This window comes from Hoplias malabaricus, chromosome 2 (assembly GCF_029633855.1).
Source record: "Hoplias malabaricus isolate fHopMal1 chromosome 2, fHopMal1.hap1, whole genome shotgun sequence".
NCBI lineage: Eukaryota > Metazoa > Chordata > Actinopteri > Characiformes > Erythrinidae > Hoplias > Hoplias malabaricus.
In genome coordinates this window covers 14300990-14316153 of record NC_089801.1, presented here as the reverse complement: position 1 = coordinate 14316153, position 15164 = coordinate 14300990, and the positions used below count along the sequence as shown (strand labels likewise).

The window sequence follows — 15164 nt, the reverse complement described above, 5'->3', positions numbered from 1 at the left end:
ATTCATACATTATCTGTAACCCTTATCCAGTTCAGGGTCATGGTGCGTCCAGAGCGTACCTGGAATCATTGGGTGCAAGGTGGGAATACACCCTGGAGGGGGCGCCAGTCCTTCACAGGGCAACACACACACACTTATACATACGGACACTTTTAAGTCGCCAATCCACCAACCAATGTGTGTTTTGGACTGTGGGAGGAAACCCACGCGGACACAGGGAGAACACACCAAACTCGTCACAGACAGTCACCCGGAATCGAACCCACAACCTCCAGGTCCCTAGAGCTGTGTGACTGCGACACTACCTGCTGCGCCACCGTGCCGCCCATTTATTTATTTATTTTTTTATTTATTTATTTATTTATTTAGAAGTAAGTAAGTAAGAAAAAAAGAAAGTATAGCATAGTTTCACAAAGCTCAAGGGTCTTGTGTTTGAGCCTCCTCTCAGTCTGTGAGGAGCTTGCTGTTTCCTCCTCTAGTCTGTTGGTTTCCTTATTTATTAATCATTCATTGTCTGTAACTGCTTGTTCAGTTCAGTGTTGCAGTGAGTCTGAACACACCCAGTCACACATTCACTCACACCTATCGACCCGGACATATTCACCTGGAGTGGAGTTCGAACCCACAACCCCAAGACTCTGGAGCTGTGTGACACTACATTTTGCACCATCTTGCTGCCCTTGATAAAGCGCAGCAAAATTAAGCATACAATATGCACAATAATGTTTGGTTATTTGTAACATTTTTTTTTCTAAAAAAGGAACTCACACAGGATTGCTTCATTGTCAATAAAATGCTCAATTCATATTCCACAGTGTGGTGGTGTTGGCCATGTTTAAAACAGGTTTATTGCAGAATCTGACCGATCTAAGACACTAACTGCTGCTCTGTAATGTGAAGCAGATTTACTGGAGAGATTCACTGGCTGTTACTTACACTAATCTTTGAGAATGAGATTTCTTTCTGTAGAGTTGGGAGTAAACTTGGTAAGTTTGTATTTTTGAGTATTTGAAGCTTATCATTCATTGTCTGTAACTGCTTATCCAGTTCAGGGTTGCGGTGGGGAACCTACCCCTAGGTCCTTTACACCTTTATTTGCTACACATGGGAAAGTATGGGAATTACTTTTTTAATTCATCCGAGAACTTACATTTACGTTTCGGCATAGCTGCTCGAGATGAGGGTAGGTACATGAGCTTTGACTGACGTAAACAAGGACTACTGACGTGCAGACTGACCAATTAAATGTTTACAGAGAAGGTTATCGACCAATAACGGTAGCGCTACAGTCAGACCGTCCAATCAGACGATTTTAGGCTACTTCACCACGCCCCCTTCTCACTCAAGCGAACCAATCGGAGTAGAGGAGGGCGGGACTAGTTTGTGAACGAAACGCTTCTCGAAGTTCTATGTAAGCTCTAGAAAAACAAAATCCCGGACGTTTGTGAAATTCCGCCCGGACATTTTTTTAAGTCTAAAAAAGAGGACATGTCCGGGTAAAAGAGGACGTCTGGTCACCCTAGTCAACTCTATTGACCAGTTGCACTTAGTAGTTCTACAATTAGACTGCAGTCCTTTTGCTGCTCTATACACTTTGTTTGCCCTCTACTGGTCATGTTGAGGTCCTAATCACCGAAGAGGAAGCTAAAAGGGTGCTAAAGTTCAGTCTGAAATTTGAGAACTAAAAAGTGCACACAGACCATCAGTAGAGCTGATAATATGGACAATGAGTGTAGTGACAAGGTCATTTTAATTTGTCTAATCAGCATGGTGCACTTGTTTTTTCTTTTATTATACATTTTAATAAGGAACACGGATGAACCACACTCAAGATGGTCAAAGGTATCTAGACGTAGTCTTCCTGAAATGAAAGGTATCAATAGATAGTTTGTGCCTATTTCTGTTCTTTTAGCAAGGCTTTTTACAAGATACGTAGCCCCGTCACGTCAACAAACTCTGTTCCACATCTGTACAAATTGCTGGGGGGTTATATAGCTATCTGGCTGATACTTGATATTTAGCATGGTGATCTTAGGCTTAAGGGGGGTCCAGGCTCAATTTAATGATTTTCCAGTGAATTCCTGCCACCCCCACGAAGAGGCTTTCCCCATACTGCTCTTGTACTGAAGGATTTTAGACTGGAGGACTCTGATAAACATCCCTCATGACCCCCACACTTCAGAGTGGTGTGTAGTTTCTTTTTAAACACAGTACTGTGTACCTATTGAGATATCACTAGGTGGTATTTTTTCCTCAAGATTACAGCTTCAAAATCATGATGTTTCATTGACCTGTAATAGGGAGAACAGAGCCTCTGTCTTCACTACTTTGGGCTCAGCACTGCAGAAACCACACTATGTAACTTTTGGAGGAGAGTAGGAGACCACCCTTCTCCCTCAACCTTGATTTCAAGGTAGTGCTGTAAAAGTGAATTACAAGGGGGAGACAATTTGGCCAAACAGAGCACTGCCAGAAAGAGGAGGACACATGAGACGTTCTTTGCTACAGTATTTATTCTTGGTCAGTCATTCAAACTCATGGCATTGAATGTTACCTCAAACCGTATATATCTCTCTGAAATTTTAAACAAAATATAACCAATATTTACAATTGTTGTATTAAAAAATACAAAATGTGATACAGACTTCGCCAGATGTCTTTTTAAAAGACATAGAATTATATGTGGTATGAAAAGACTAGGCTTGACTAGGGAGGAGACGACTCAGGGAGGTGTTTCATATCAACTGAGTTAAAGCCTATTTTAAAAATAAAGAAAGTAGCTATGTAATAACTATTTTTCCCCAAATAGAAACTACGCAAATATTGTTTTTTCTCTTTTTTTTTCTTTTACACTTTGTTTCCATTTGTGCAACAGTAACAGTTTGTGCCTGATACCACTTGATTGGCAAAGAGAGGAATGAAACTAATTTAGTAATAAAATAAAGTACAGCATTATTAAAATTAGAAAACAAAAACACAGTAAAACCAATGCTGGTGATGGCATTTGGAAACTGAGGTGAGGAATATAAACAGAAGAGAAAAGATGATTAACACCACAATAACATCATGATCAAACGAATACTGATGTTAACACTGAATTACATTGTTTCTGAGGTCTATTACAGGCAGCTTTTATCTTTGATGAGCAGTAATACACACTCTCAGCACACACACGCACAAACAGTCTGATTCAAGTATTTTACATGCGTCTCACACTCACACACACACACATTAACAGACTGTGTAGACTTCAGACAACAATTAAAATAACACTGTTTTCATGATAAAATCAATGTCAACACACAAAAAAAATACAAATAAAAAAAAAAAAAAAAAAAAAAGGACCACAATCTTTCATTCAAGTTGTCCATGTTCCTTCATCATTCAGTTTCTGTCTTTGCTTTAAAAAAGTGCCAAAACCCCTTTACTTTGCCTTTCTCACAGTGATCAAGAATGTTTTTGTGGTGAACAGTCATCCCACCACATACTCCATTCCCCCTTTCATGGATCTGATTGACAACTACAGGCACCAATCACATGACAGCAGGAGTAACAGGGATGTCGTCAAGTCGGGCTGCAGACTGGCCACAAGCTTCAGTGAGATTCGAGTCAGGATGCAGAGTTCTAACAGCTTGCTACGGGAAATAAGATACAGCTGCGGTGTGTTGAGAAGGATGAAGTGTTTTCACACAGCAGAGACTTGCTCATTTTCTGAAGCAGAGAATGGAGAGAGAGAGAGAGAGACTGTTAATTAACCCATAATTAAACACCTACATTGTCAACAACACTCTTTTAAAGAAGCAGTAAATGATTCAGTTCTTTTACACATTATGATACAGCATGTATACTGTCATTAAATCGCCCAGACTTATCAGAGACTCTGTGCAAAGCCCATTTTAGCAGTAATGGCTACGTGGGAGACCCACTCTATGAAATATGCACTGGTTCTTCCAAGAGTACAAAGCTGTTGGAGTCTTCATCTAATGGAGGATTTATAGACTCATTTATTCATTGTCTGAAACCATTTGTCAAACTGATTTGTTTTGGTTTTTTTAATCAGTTTAGTCTATAAATCCGTGACCCTGATTTGGATAAACACTGCTGGCTATTGTTTTTGGTCTTTAAAGGAACACTAGGTAAGATTTGGTATTTTTGCTTATGGGCTCCCCCTACAGTTAAAGTGTGTTACATTTTTATGTCCTGAAATCAAGAGGGAAAAGGGGTGGGTGAGTTCCAACCCTCCTCATAAAAGTTACAAAGTGCACTCTCTGCAGTGCTGAGCCCAGAGAAGCAAGAGACTCTATTTTCCCCCATTACAGGTCAATGAAGCATCACAATGATTCTGAAACTCTCATTTTAAGGTAAAAATACTACCTAGTGTTTCTTTAAAAAAAAAAACACTGTCCTTTAAAAAGTTTGACAAGTGGAAAATGAAACCCAAAATCACAGAGCTTGTAAACTGCTCTGCAGGTCACAGAATTGGACCAGTTAAAACCAGCCAAATGTTGTGACATCATTCTTAGATAGTTTTATTAGCTATAGGTCCAAGTTATGTTTGCAATCAGCTATTGAATTCTACTCCAGATAGAACGGGACATGCTCACCATCACATGCTGGTCGCCGTGGCGAAGGACAGTGTATGTATCCATGCAGGCGGCTAGGGAGGCGTGGCTGTGGAGATGATTCGAGGTCACATGGTCTCTTGATGAGGCGGGACCTCTGCAGAGCTGAGTTATAGTCAGGTGGGCGTCGCCCTTGAGAGTAGTTGTGGCTGAGTTCCTCTGCCTCGGCCACTGAGAGGGCCGTGTAACCGGGTGGAGTGGGAGGAGGCTCCCGGAAACGCAACTCTCTCCGCCCTACCGTGGGCTTTGTAGCAGTCAGAACCTCGTCCTTGCCTCCTCGCCGCTTGATTGTTCCTGTGTCTCCCTCTGATTCATCGCCCCAGTAAGCTATGGGCGTGGCCGAGTGACTCCGCCCAATTGCTGGCCCCTCAGACAATGTCTCCCAACTGCGGCTGTCATAGCAGCCGATGCGCTGTGGGATGCTCTGGATATTGTCATGGGAACCGCTAGAGCAGGACGTCCAGCTGCCCCGGCCACTGTCTGCCGCATCCAGAGAGGCACGGTCACACTGGTCCGGGGCCAGAGAGTAGGAGCTGAGACAGAGAGAGAAAGAAAAACGGCACGAGTGGATTAACCAATGAATGAACACATTAATATACAAATCGTTTGTGAAATGTGTTTTATACTTATTTTATACTATTTTTAGGAATGTATTGTGGACAAGTGCAATAGCAGAAACCCTCGTACAACATTTCTTGTTCAAAAAAATTAAAAATAAAATTTGGATCAACTGCATTGCTTGAGGTGCTCTATAAACACGCTTGTACAGTCAAATCCATAATCTTTTCTAGTTTACAACGTCAGTCTCATGCTGAAAATATACATCAGACGTCTAAAAAGGCTTTGTTTAAAATTTTCTAAACAAAATATTGTTTTCTTGGACTATATTTATTTAAAGAAACACTAGGTAGTATTTTTACCTTAACATTACAGCTTCACTGACCTGTAATAGGGAGAACAGAGCCTCTGTTATTACTACTCTGTCCTCAGCACTACAGAAACGGCACTGTGTAACTTTTGGAGGAGGCTAGGACACAACCCCAACCACACATAACCCTCGTCCTTGATTTCATAAGAGTGCTGTAAAAATGAATTACACTCTGGAACTGTAGAGGGAACCCAGGAGCAAATATACCACATCTTATCTAGTGTCCCTTTAAGATAAAGATTCAATTAACCTCAGGCATTTTCATTACATTTTTTTTGTTTTAAATTAATCTGTTATCAGTTGTTTATCACTAATTATGGAATTGAGTTTTTGTGGGTGTCCATGTTCTTACCCAAGGCTGATTTGGTCAGGCTCCGTCCGGTGTGTGGTATGACTGTGTGAGTGTGTGTGTGTGTGAGAGAGGCCTTGTGGGTGAGTTTGTGTGTGGTCATCTGTCATGATGAGATCAGAGGATGAGGAGCTCAGGAGACTCAGCTGATCTGTGGCTTTGTTCATGGCCAGATAAGGACCTAAAGAAAAAATGCAGAAAGGTTAATACACACAAATACATACCATTTGTGAACTCTATATACACTAATATTATTATTAACAATCTTTTTACAATTGTCATCTACGTAGACTAGTGTCCATTTCCCTAAGCAAAGATCCAAATTCAGGAAATTGTTTAATGGAGGGTTACAGTTCAATGTTTAGCACCTTTTCTGGGTGTGACATTAGGCGAAGTGGGCGGGGATGACAGTACAGAAGAAGCATTTGATTGGTTGTCATCTTGTTGCCTTCTCTGCCTCTCCTGCCCCTCTTCTGAAAGAGAGAGGATCTTCTTTAAGGACCCAGGGGATCGCGCACCTATAACAACACATGGAAAAAGAACATTCTTAATGCCAAGGTACAAAATTGGAAGCTGACTGCACACACCTCAGTTGTCACCTTTAAAACAAGCTTTCATCAAGGCTTTTTTTTTTATAACTAACCAATGGCAGTTATTTATATATTTGGGAGCCTAGTGTAAAAACACCAAGGGTAAATTTGCAAAATGCTACAAATAATCAGTTTCACATATGATGGTGTGCGTTTGTTTTCTTACCAAATGGTGGCAAGTCTTTGCCTGGGGGCTTCTTGCGAGACGGCTGGTTTGGAGTGGAGCTTCGCTGACTGACTGGAGAGGTGTCAACTCTCCTCTTTTCTGCTGTGCTCTTACACACTAAGACACAGACACACACAGACCCAACAACAAATAAACAGACACAGATACACACTTTGTATTTATTACAAGAACGACCAACATTAACATACAGCCTGCAACATATAGGGCAGAAAAGACTGTGAATGAGTGGACATTTATCACGTAATCTCCATTTAGACTTATTTCACATATAACTCAGATAATTGTGCCAAGCATGTGCTAGATGGGTATAAAGCCCTCGAGTAGGAAACTATTCTTTAGAGCGATAAAGCTCCATACACTACGCCCAGTTTATATGACCAAAAAAAAATAAATAAATGAAAAAATAAAAAATAACTAATATCTAAAAGTATTTTTATAAGTAGAGTGTAACTCACCAGTGTTGGTGGCAGGCTCCCACTGTAGAGAGAGTGCGTGTAAGGCATCTTCATCGCTCTCGTATGAGAGTGTGTCGAGATACTGGCGCACTCGTCTGCTCATCAGCTCTGCCTCGTACAATTTCTTTGCGCTGAGGAAGGAGCTACGCCTGCCGCGTCTCCGTTGTCCCACTGTCCCCACCTCGGACAACGAGGAACTGCTCACCTGACTCAGAGACCTACACACGTGGGGAGAGAGCAGATGAATAAAAGAAAACAAAAGTATAGGAAAGAAAGGAAAGCAGGTAACCTCCGACTGTAAAAAAAAATCTTTTGAATTTAATTTAATACGTGCATCATAGTATATTTCCTGGATTCCATTATTTTGAGCTTGATTCAGATTTCTTTAAAAATAAAATGAATACACAAATGGGTCTGGAGAAATTACTTAAAAATGCTTCTGTATTGTTTAGTCAATATTATATTAATTAACTACAGCTTATGACAAATTCACTACAGTTGGTTTGCTACCTTCGGATATAGAGCTCTCATAAAACAAGAAATATACATTTTTTGGGGCATGCACTAAAGATTTTCAGCATGCTTTCGCCTAACCAAACCTTTTCAGAGCAGGGGACAAGAGAAGATATGAGGAGTGAAAAGAGGAGACAGACTGAAGGGAAGAAATGAGGTGTGTGAATGATGACAAGAGCATAGAAGGGAAATGAGGAAACAAAGAGAAGGTATGTAGAATGTACAAAAGAGAAGAGAATAAAGCAAATAAGAAAAGAGGGGAAGAGAAAAGAGGAATACAAGAAGAAGGAGAAAGAGAAGTAGAGGAAAAAACTAAGGAAGTTACTAAAGTGTTAAGTTAAACTACTGCATCGTCGTGTGTTAGTTCCGTTAATGACACAGCACAAACACAGCAATGTTAACAAAATGCCAAAGGATTAGATTTGAGAACGAGATAAAGTTTGAGACCTAAAAGTGGAGCGAGGAAATGTGCATAAGAAAGAGCGAGTATGAGCCACAGTCCCACTTACCCAAGACTCCGCCACTTTTTCTTCCTAAAACACAGAGCCGTGAGGACACCAAAGAGAAGGATGGAGAGATAGACAGATAAAGAGAGAGACAGACAGGTGCTTATACAGTGAAGCCCACAGAACAAAGGCCACAGACCACAGGAAAAGCCCAGTAAGACATCAAAGCAGAAACACAGCTACAGAACCAGGACCCCCAAATCATCATTAAACTGAGTAAGTGTGTGAACATTATTTTTAAATAAAGCATTAACATTAAAGCCCCTGCTTAAAACACATACAACTAACACAAACTTAGGAGTTCAGAAAATGTAATGGTGAATCAGAATCTCTGTATATCAAATATGGTAGTTTACCTGCATTAGAAACATGAAATTACTGGGCTCAAGGGCAAAGTGAAGCCAATGTATGACTTGTAAACACACAAAAGTGTCTAGATTAGAGGTGACATTTCTGCTAAAAATGAGCTTGATGTTACTTCACTCAGTGCCTGAGTAATTTCATAATTTTGAGAAATTCCAGTTTGAGGTGTGTGTTTATACAATTTTGAATGTGTCTAAATAAGCGTGTGTGTGTGTGTTTGAATATACCTTGTCTTAAAGAGCATAGTCGGATCCATGCTGACAGAAGCCATTCTAACCACGTGTCTGATCTCTCGTGCGATCATCCGCAACTTCTCAAAGTTCACCAGCCCATCCACTTTTGATTCATTACCTAAAACACATATTCAACTACTGACTTTCTGAATCTTAAGAGAGAGATCCGCCCAAAGGGGGAGTCTTTATCTTGTTTATAAGACAGTCTTACCTTCATGGAGAAAGGTGAGGTCTTTCTTGATTACAGGGAAGAGAGGAATGATTGGAGGCTGGAGGTTGTGCTTGTTTAGCAAGTTGCGATATTTCGCCATGTTCCGAGATGGATCGAAGACTTCCTGCAGCTCCGAAAACAGCTTTTCATATTTACCAGGCAACCGTTCCCAAGTAGAACGCAACCGAGAAACAGGGGCCAAATTCAGCCCGCTAGGAAGGAGTTAGAAAGAGCAAACCACATACAAACAGACAGAGAGAAAGAGAAATATGTAGTGAAATTATGTAGCATTCAATAATAAGCTATGATCAAATTTCTTTAACATCTTAAGGCCTTAATGACACTGATGTATGAAGTAGAGCCAAATCTGAACAGCTCAGTGAATCCCATGTTTTTTTTTGGTTTAGGCAGGCTACAAGAAACTGACTGGGTCGTCTTGTTTCAAAGTTTGTGGGTTGGTAGGCTCCAGATCCCCAAATGTATGTGCACATGCACTCCACATTTGAGTGTCTATGTGCCCTGTAAATAAATGTTGCAAAGTAGGGCTTTTGTGATGCAGTGCCAAGGGCACTAGTCACTTTCCCAACAAACAGGTTTTTACGTTTATATATATTTATATTTAGTTTAGCAGCTTGACCGCAGAAAAATTATGAACATGTATTATTATTATAATTATAATATTTACCTGAAAATACACAAGCAAAAACTACTGGTTCTCCCCGTGTTGTATTTTTGTTTTACTTTCAAAAGATAGTGGGTGGTTGGAGGGATTTTGTAACATTGTGAAGGGATGTTTGATGGGTGTGTGGTGGATGTTGGGTGATAATAAATGTTCTTTTTGCTTTAAATAAATAAGTGGAACAGCTAATAATTTCAGTAAAAAAAAAAAAAACGTGTGTGTCCAAGTACAGGGATTAGTTTGTGCTTCTTTTCCTGTCATGCTAAATAGCACACAATATTTATTACATTGTAATACATTTTTAATGAATGTGTGGTTTCCTTTCATTTTCAGGGTGGCCTTGCTTATCACTGCAAATTTCTGTCCACTGCATATGAGCGTGCAAAACATCAACAGAACTACTGCTTTAACTTACTATATCACCACAGTCCTAAACAGGGAGTAGTTCTGACTTACCTGATAATGGCAAACATGGAGTTGAAGTTCTTGCAGTCTCTGCAGTGGAGGGCCACTTTTATGAAATGCTTGATAATCTTCATTCTTTTGACCTGGTTGGGTTCCCGCACGATCTCTGTGGCGACCCAAAAGGTCTCCATATTGACAAGGTCTTCAAAGCTGCGGAGGTTGCTGGGTGGGTAGTGTGGGCGGAGCTTAAATAGGTCAATGATGTAATCAGTGGGTTCTATGCTGGCGAACAGCAGGTAGTTCCGTGCCGAGAGCTGATTGGCGATTTCCGTGGAGCTCAGAGACAGCAGACACACCTGAGACTCACGCTGCAGTTCCTGAGCCTCGACGTCCGAACATAACGTCTCGGTTTCCATGTTACTCTTAAGGTAGTACCTGAGAAAGCATGTGTAATTTCATTAATCTAAAGATGCTTATGAAACAAAATCTTGCATCTCAAAAAATGTAACTTTAAAGGGGAAGGAAAATTATTTAAATTTAAGTTCACATTATACAATTTTAAGCAACTTAGGGTTGTTCCTAGTGGTCCATTTAATCACCATGAAATTCTGACCCAAGGTAAAGAACAGCTGGTGTTGAATCTTCTATAACAAATTGCACTAATGTGTATCAGGATCGGTGTATGGTGTTTATTATCTTTTCTATTTACTGAATTATGTCTATGTTGTGCCATGCTCTGGTGAAACCAAAGAAAGATGTCCTGCTCTGGCAGGATAATAAAGCTTTATTCTTATTGTTAACTAGTTGACATATCAGGGTGCCTCTTTCTAGTCTCTGTGGAGGTTTAATTGGGCCTGAAATTTTGATCTGAACCTGAATACTCCAAAGAACATTCTGCCCAACCTTACACAACACACAGCATTCAATTCTAAATTTAAATATGACTGATGTAAAAAGGATATAAACTGTCCTACCCGGCAATTTCGGACTAAATTTTCAAGCCTTAATCATACGTCTGTGTTCATGAAATTGAGAAGTGCAGTTTTCACAAGCCCACCTGGCACAGAGTTGAATCCTGTCAGCCAGTTTTGAGAGCTGATCTGGAAGTCGTCTCTGTTTGGTGACGCCCTCTGGTGTGACGGACACCTCGCACAGAGAATAAGCCTCAGGATTTGCAGTAAGGCCAAACTCTTTGATGGCCATGTTGGCGGCGTCTCGGGCTGTGGTGTCCCTATTGATCAGCAGGTAGCGACTTTGTTGGTCGGCCTTGAAAACTCTCAGCACCTGATCTTGTAATTCTGCAAAGGAATTCATATGAAAACAATTTAATTGTTGATAACTTACAATACAAACTGTAGCCTAGATCAACCATCCTGCATAAGCATGAGCTTTCATTTTGGTTCAGCTTCTCAATGTCAATCAGGCGTTTCTTTTTCATCCATGATCTCTGTCACTAATCAGGAGATGATACTGGTTATTCTAAGAAGTATTCATATATAGGGCCCGAATTATTCCTCTAATGAGGTAAACCATCTGGCCAACTCTTGGTTAGAACGCTGTATAATAAACAACAATGACTGGAAATATATATATTTAGTAGACTTTATTATGTCCTCCTTTACTTAATATGATTTCCTAGGGAATTATTTACTAACAAGAAATTCTCACAAGTACGAACATTTGTACCGATGAAGTGCCTGACTGAAGCCAGGGAGTGAAAAGCTTACAAGATGCAGGATAGCCAATCTAAGCCATGTAACAAGCACCAGAGTCCCAGTTCCAATACAAATTACATGCAGATGGCCTCTTGGAACTGAAGTAGCTCCAATCAATTGAAGAACCAGAATCTTTGATCTAAAACCCAGATTACTGGAGACCACAATTTGACACAGTTTCAAGAACAGATGCATCTAGGGCACTGGAGAAAAAGGAAACAGACAGACTCAGTTACTACATACAAGAAAGACACATTCTAGTGACCACAGGATTGTTAGAGCAATAGCTGCAGACAGGCAAGATGGAGAGCCAGAGAGTTGAAGTGTAACTAAAGGCACTAGACAGAGAGAGATAAAGAGGACATCACCCTGATGAGAAAAAGATTATGAAGAGAAGTTGGAGTAGTGTAAGTATGTATCACTCTTAAGGCTGCAACTAGTAATTATTAGACCAATTAATAATGGTCTTTGAGTGTGGCCAAGATTTTCCTCACTTCACTGTCAAATAAACAGAACATGGCATTGAAGATTTAAAAACTAATGAGGAGTGGTTCTTCTCCTGTCGTGAGCATGATATTTTTGCAGATATTCAATTTATTGCCATGTATACAATCTCAAATAACTACTTTTTTTTTAAACTAAATGTTTACAATATTTAATACAGTTTGGTACAGGCATTTTAATTTTATTGCTCAGTGTGTGCCATAATTTTGTAGCGGCTAAACATTGAAACAAACATTTTACCACACCGGTTTCACCTTTTTAATTCACTAGTTGTATCATGTATTGGGAGCCAAGGAAGCTTAAAGCTTTCAGCATGAACAGGTCCTGTTAAAGTAATTTTTTTTAATTTTGCATAGTTGATGCAGTCAACATTCCTGACAAATTGTTGCAGCCCTAATCATAACAATATAGGCAAGGTTTTTATGGAGAGAGGCAGCCATAGTCATACAAATGAAGACCCACATTTCTAAAGTGAATTAATCTATAAGGAGCTGACAGACAGGAAATTGGGGATCTACTAAGACTGGAACAGCAAAACCAGTATCAAAAAAACAGAGAGCACTATTAAAACTACTGAAGAAAGTACAGCTAGAGCCATGAGACAGATAACCGGAGCCAGGCAAGAGTCGAGAAGTGGAAAGATTCTAAGATTTCTAGAGAGATTGTAGAAGTATGAGACAGGTTTTTATAACCCCATCAGTGCGCGAGTACTCACGAGTGAATCCAGGTGCTGTGAGCGAGAAGAAGGATCCGGAAAAGTTAAAACATCACACAAGCGTTACAGGTTTATTCAGCAAAGCACTTATACGTAGAGACATATAAAATCTCACACAAACACACTATGTAGTTAGCACTGCGTAAGACAGTAAAGCAGGAAGGGAGATGAAAACAGAAAAGCTGTGCACTTTATATAACTGAGAGTAGGCCTGGCCCAAACTAGCGTTTCTTGTTTGGTCATCAGGATCCATTAGAAGAAACCCTAGACAAAACTATAAACCACTAGTAGATATCAACAAATAGGTAAACAAACACAGAAAGAAATAAACCCCAGCTATACACAGCAATTGTTGTAGCATGTCTTGTAGCATGTCTCACTACACATTCAAAGAGCACAGGTTTTAACTCCTTGTTTTGAAATTTCTGTTTGCTATGGAATAACCATCACAATTACTGCAGTCCAAACCTCTATGGAGTGTTGTAGTTACCTGGTGGTTGTGTGCTGTAATCGATGATGCGCTGTTGGCATTGTGCCAAGTCAGGATTGCTGGATGACAGGTTTCCACTGATGGGAACAGCAGGTGGAGGCTGCTTGGCCTGCTTCAGACCCACAATACTGTCATCCTGTGTCTGTCCCAACCCAAGGTCACTGTCAGCCAAAGAAATGGGAAGAAATTCCCATTATTTATCACTCTACTGTATAACAACTTGTAAATAAGTTATAAAAAGTTATAGCTGGAATATCAGATGGGGGGCACACATTCTAAATTTATATGTGAAATATTTATATTCTTATATTTATGTGAGTTCAGTGTATATATGTGAGGTTATACTGGTACCTGTATGGCTTCTGAGGTAGGATGCTGATTCGTGTTTTGTCCAGAATCTTCATCAGTTTGTTGCGGCCACCCACTGTATGAGCTTTGGCTTTCTTGCTGACCTTCTCTTGTCCAACATCCCCAGTAGCAACCCCAATATCAGGTACAGAGTAACGGGAGTTTTTCTTCCCATCGCCAATCTTGGGAAGATGGGGAACACCATTCTTTCTCTCCTCTGCTACTCTGCCCACTAGCTCCTTGAAGACTAAAAGAAAGAGAGAGGAAAAAATGCAATTTAACTGATGTGTAATGGTCAATAACTGATTTAAAAAAAGAAAAAGGGGCAAGAAGCATAAAACCTTAACTTACAAAGCCACAGCTAAACTGAGGAGCGTATAGTTCATTAAAAAACCCTGGAACTGAGAATAATTAAATAATAATTGACATTAAAATGTTTAAATGAATGTACTCACCCAGGAGGTTAGTTTTGACTGTCATGGAAAGATGCAAGTTATTTTTGAGGATCTCAGTGGCTTTGGACAACTGCACATTCTCGAATGTCTGCCCATTCACCTCCAATATCTTAAAAAAATTAAAGAAAAAAGTTGAAGTGCATCTGTGAAAAGTATAGGCATATTAACAGGAGCCTAACACCACCTCCTATGTCTTATCTAATGCATGGTCATATGGTCCTACCTGGTCTCCACGCTTAAGCCCCGCCTCTTCTGCCTTGCTGCCGACTTCCACACTGCTGATGAAAAGGCGTGTCCCTCGCTCAGCTCCACCTATCAGAGTGAAAGGGAGGGGCATCTCCCGAGAGCTCCTTGTGATGGAAACTACTCGAGGTTTAGCCTTGGCGGCACACGCGATGTTCAGCAATCGCAACTGACCACTCATTTTCTGCTCAGAGAGAGTGAAAGCGTGAGAGAGAGTAAGGGGTGCAGATGAAAGAGAAATGAATAAACATTAAAGAGATTAAAGAGATTACAATTTGGTCATCAGACACGCAAATATTGGCAAAATTGTTTGACTGATAAGTGTCATTAGTCAATTATAATGAGTTTAAAGTCAAGAACATGGCCTATCAAGATATCCATTGTACTACATAAATATTTGGTGCTGAACTCTGATTGGCTGAGACATGTTCAAGGACACTGTAAAAGGTAATATATGCATACACATCCAATTTTTAGGTCTGTCTAGCTGAACCAATTGTGTACTATGACTTAATGTTTCCAGAAAAAAAAACTCAACTTATTTTATAACCTAGAAATTAAAAAAGAAACTTGACCAAGCTGTCTTTAAACTCAGGTTTGAAGATGGGGCAGCAGGGCATGCAAATGTTTTAGGGGGCTCTAGTGACCGTTTT

The 15164-nt window shown here is 40.1% G+C and overlaps 1 protein-coding gene across 5 annotated transcripts in view; it reads right to left on the bottom strand.

The window, feature by feature from the left end:
* Nucleotides 1-2505: 2505 nt before the first annotated feature.
* The window catches only part of rapgef2a (Rap guanine nucleotide exchange factor 2a), a 48792-nt gene continuing 36133 nt past the window's right edge, over nt 2506-15164 (bottom strand). For 2 of the 5 annotated variants that reach the window (XM_066652016.1, XM_066652040.1), the window contains 16 exons: nt 14492-14695; nt 14269-14377; nt 13817-14060; nt 13466-13626; nt 12976-12990; nt 11099-11339; nt 10093-10476; nt 8958-9169; nt 8741-8864; nt 8154-8177; nt 7132-7349; nt 6656-6772; nt 6268-6417; nt 5903-6080; nt 4605-5155; nt 2506-3711 (listed from right to left, as the gene is read on the bottom strand). In XM_066652016.1, the coding sequence (XP_066508113.1) occupies nt 3686-3711; nt 4605-5155; nt 5903-6080; nt 6268-6417; nt 6656-6772; nt 7132-7349; nt 8154-8177; nt 8741-8864; nt 8958-9169; nt 10093-10476; nt 11099-11339; nt 12976-12990; nt 13466-13626; nt 13817-14060; nt 14269-14377; nt 14492-14695 (2958 nt within the window). In that variant the 3' untranslated portion in view covers nt 2506-3685. The remainder of the gene's footprint in view (nt 3712-4604; nt 5156-5902; nt 6081-6267; nt 6418-6655; nt 6773-7131; nt 7350-8153; nt 8178-8740; nt 8865-8957; nt 9170-10092; nt 10477-11098; nt 11340-12975; nt 12991-13465; nt 13627-13816; nt 14061-14268; nt 14378-14491; nt 14696-15164) is intronic. The other 3 variants (XM_066652029.1, XM_066652021.1, XM_066652035.1) reach the window with 3 other exon arrangements.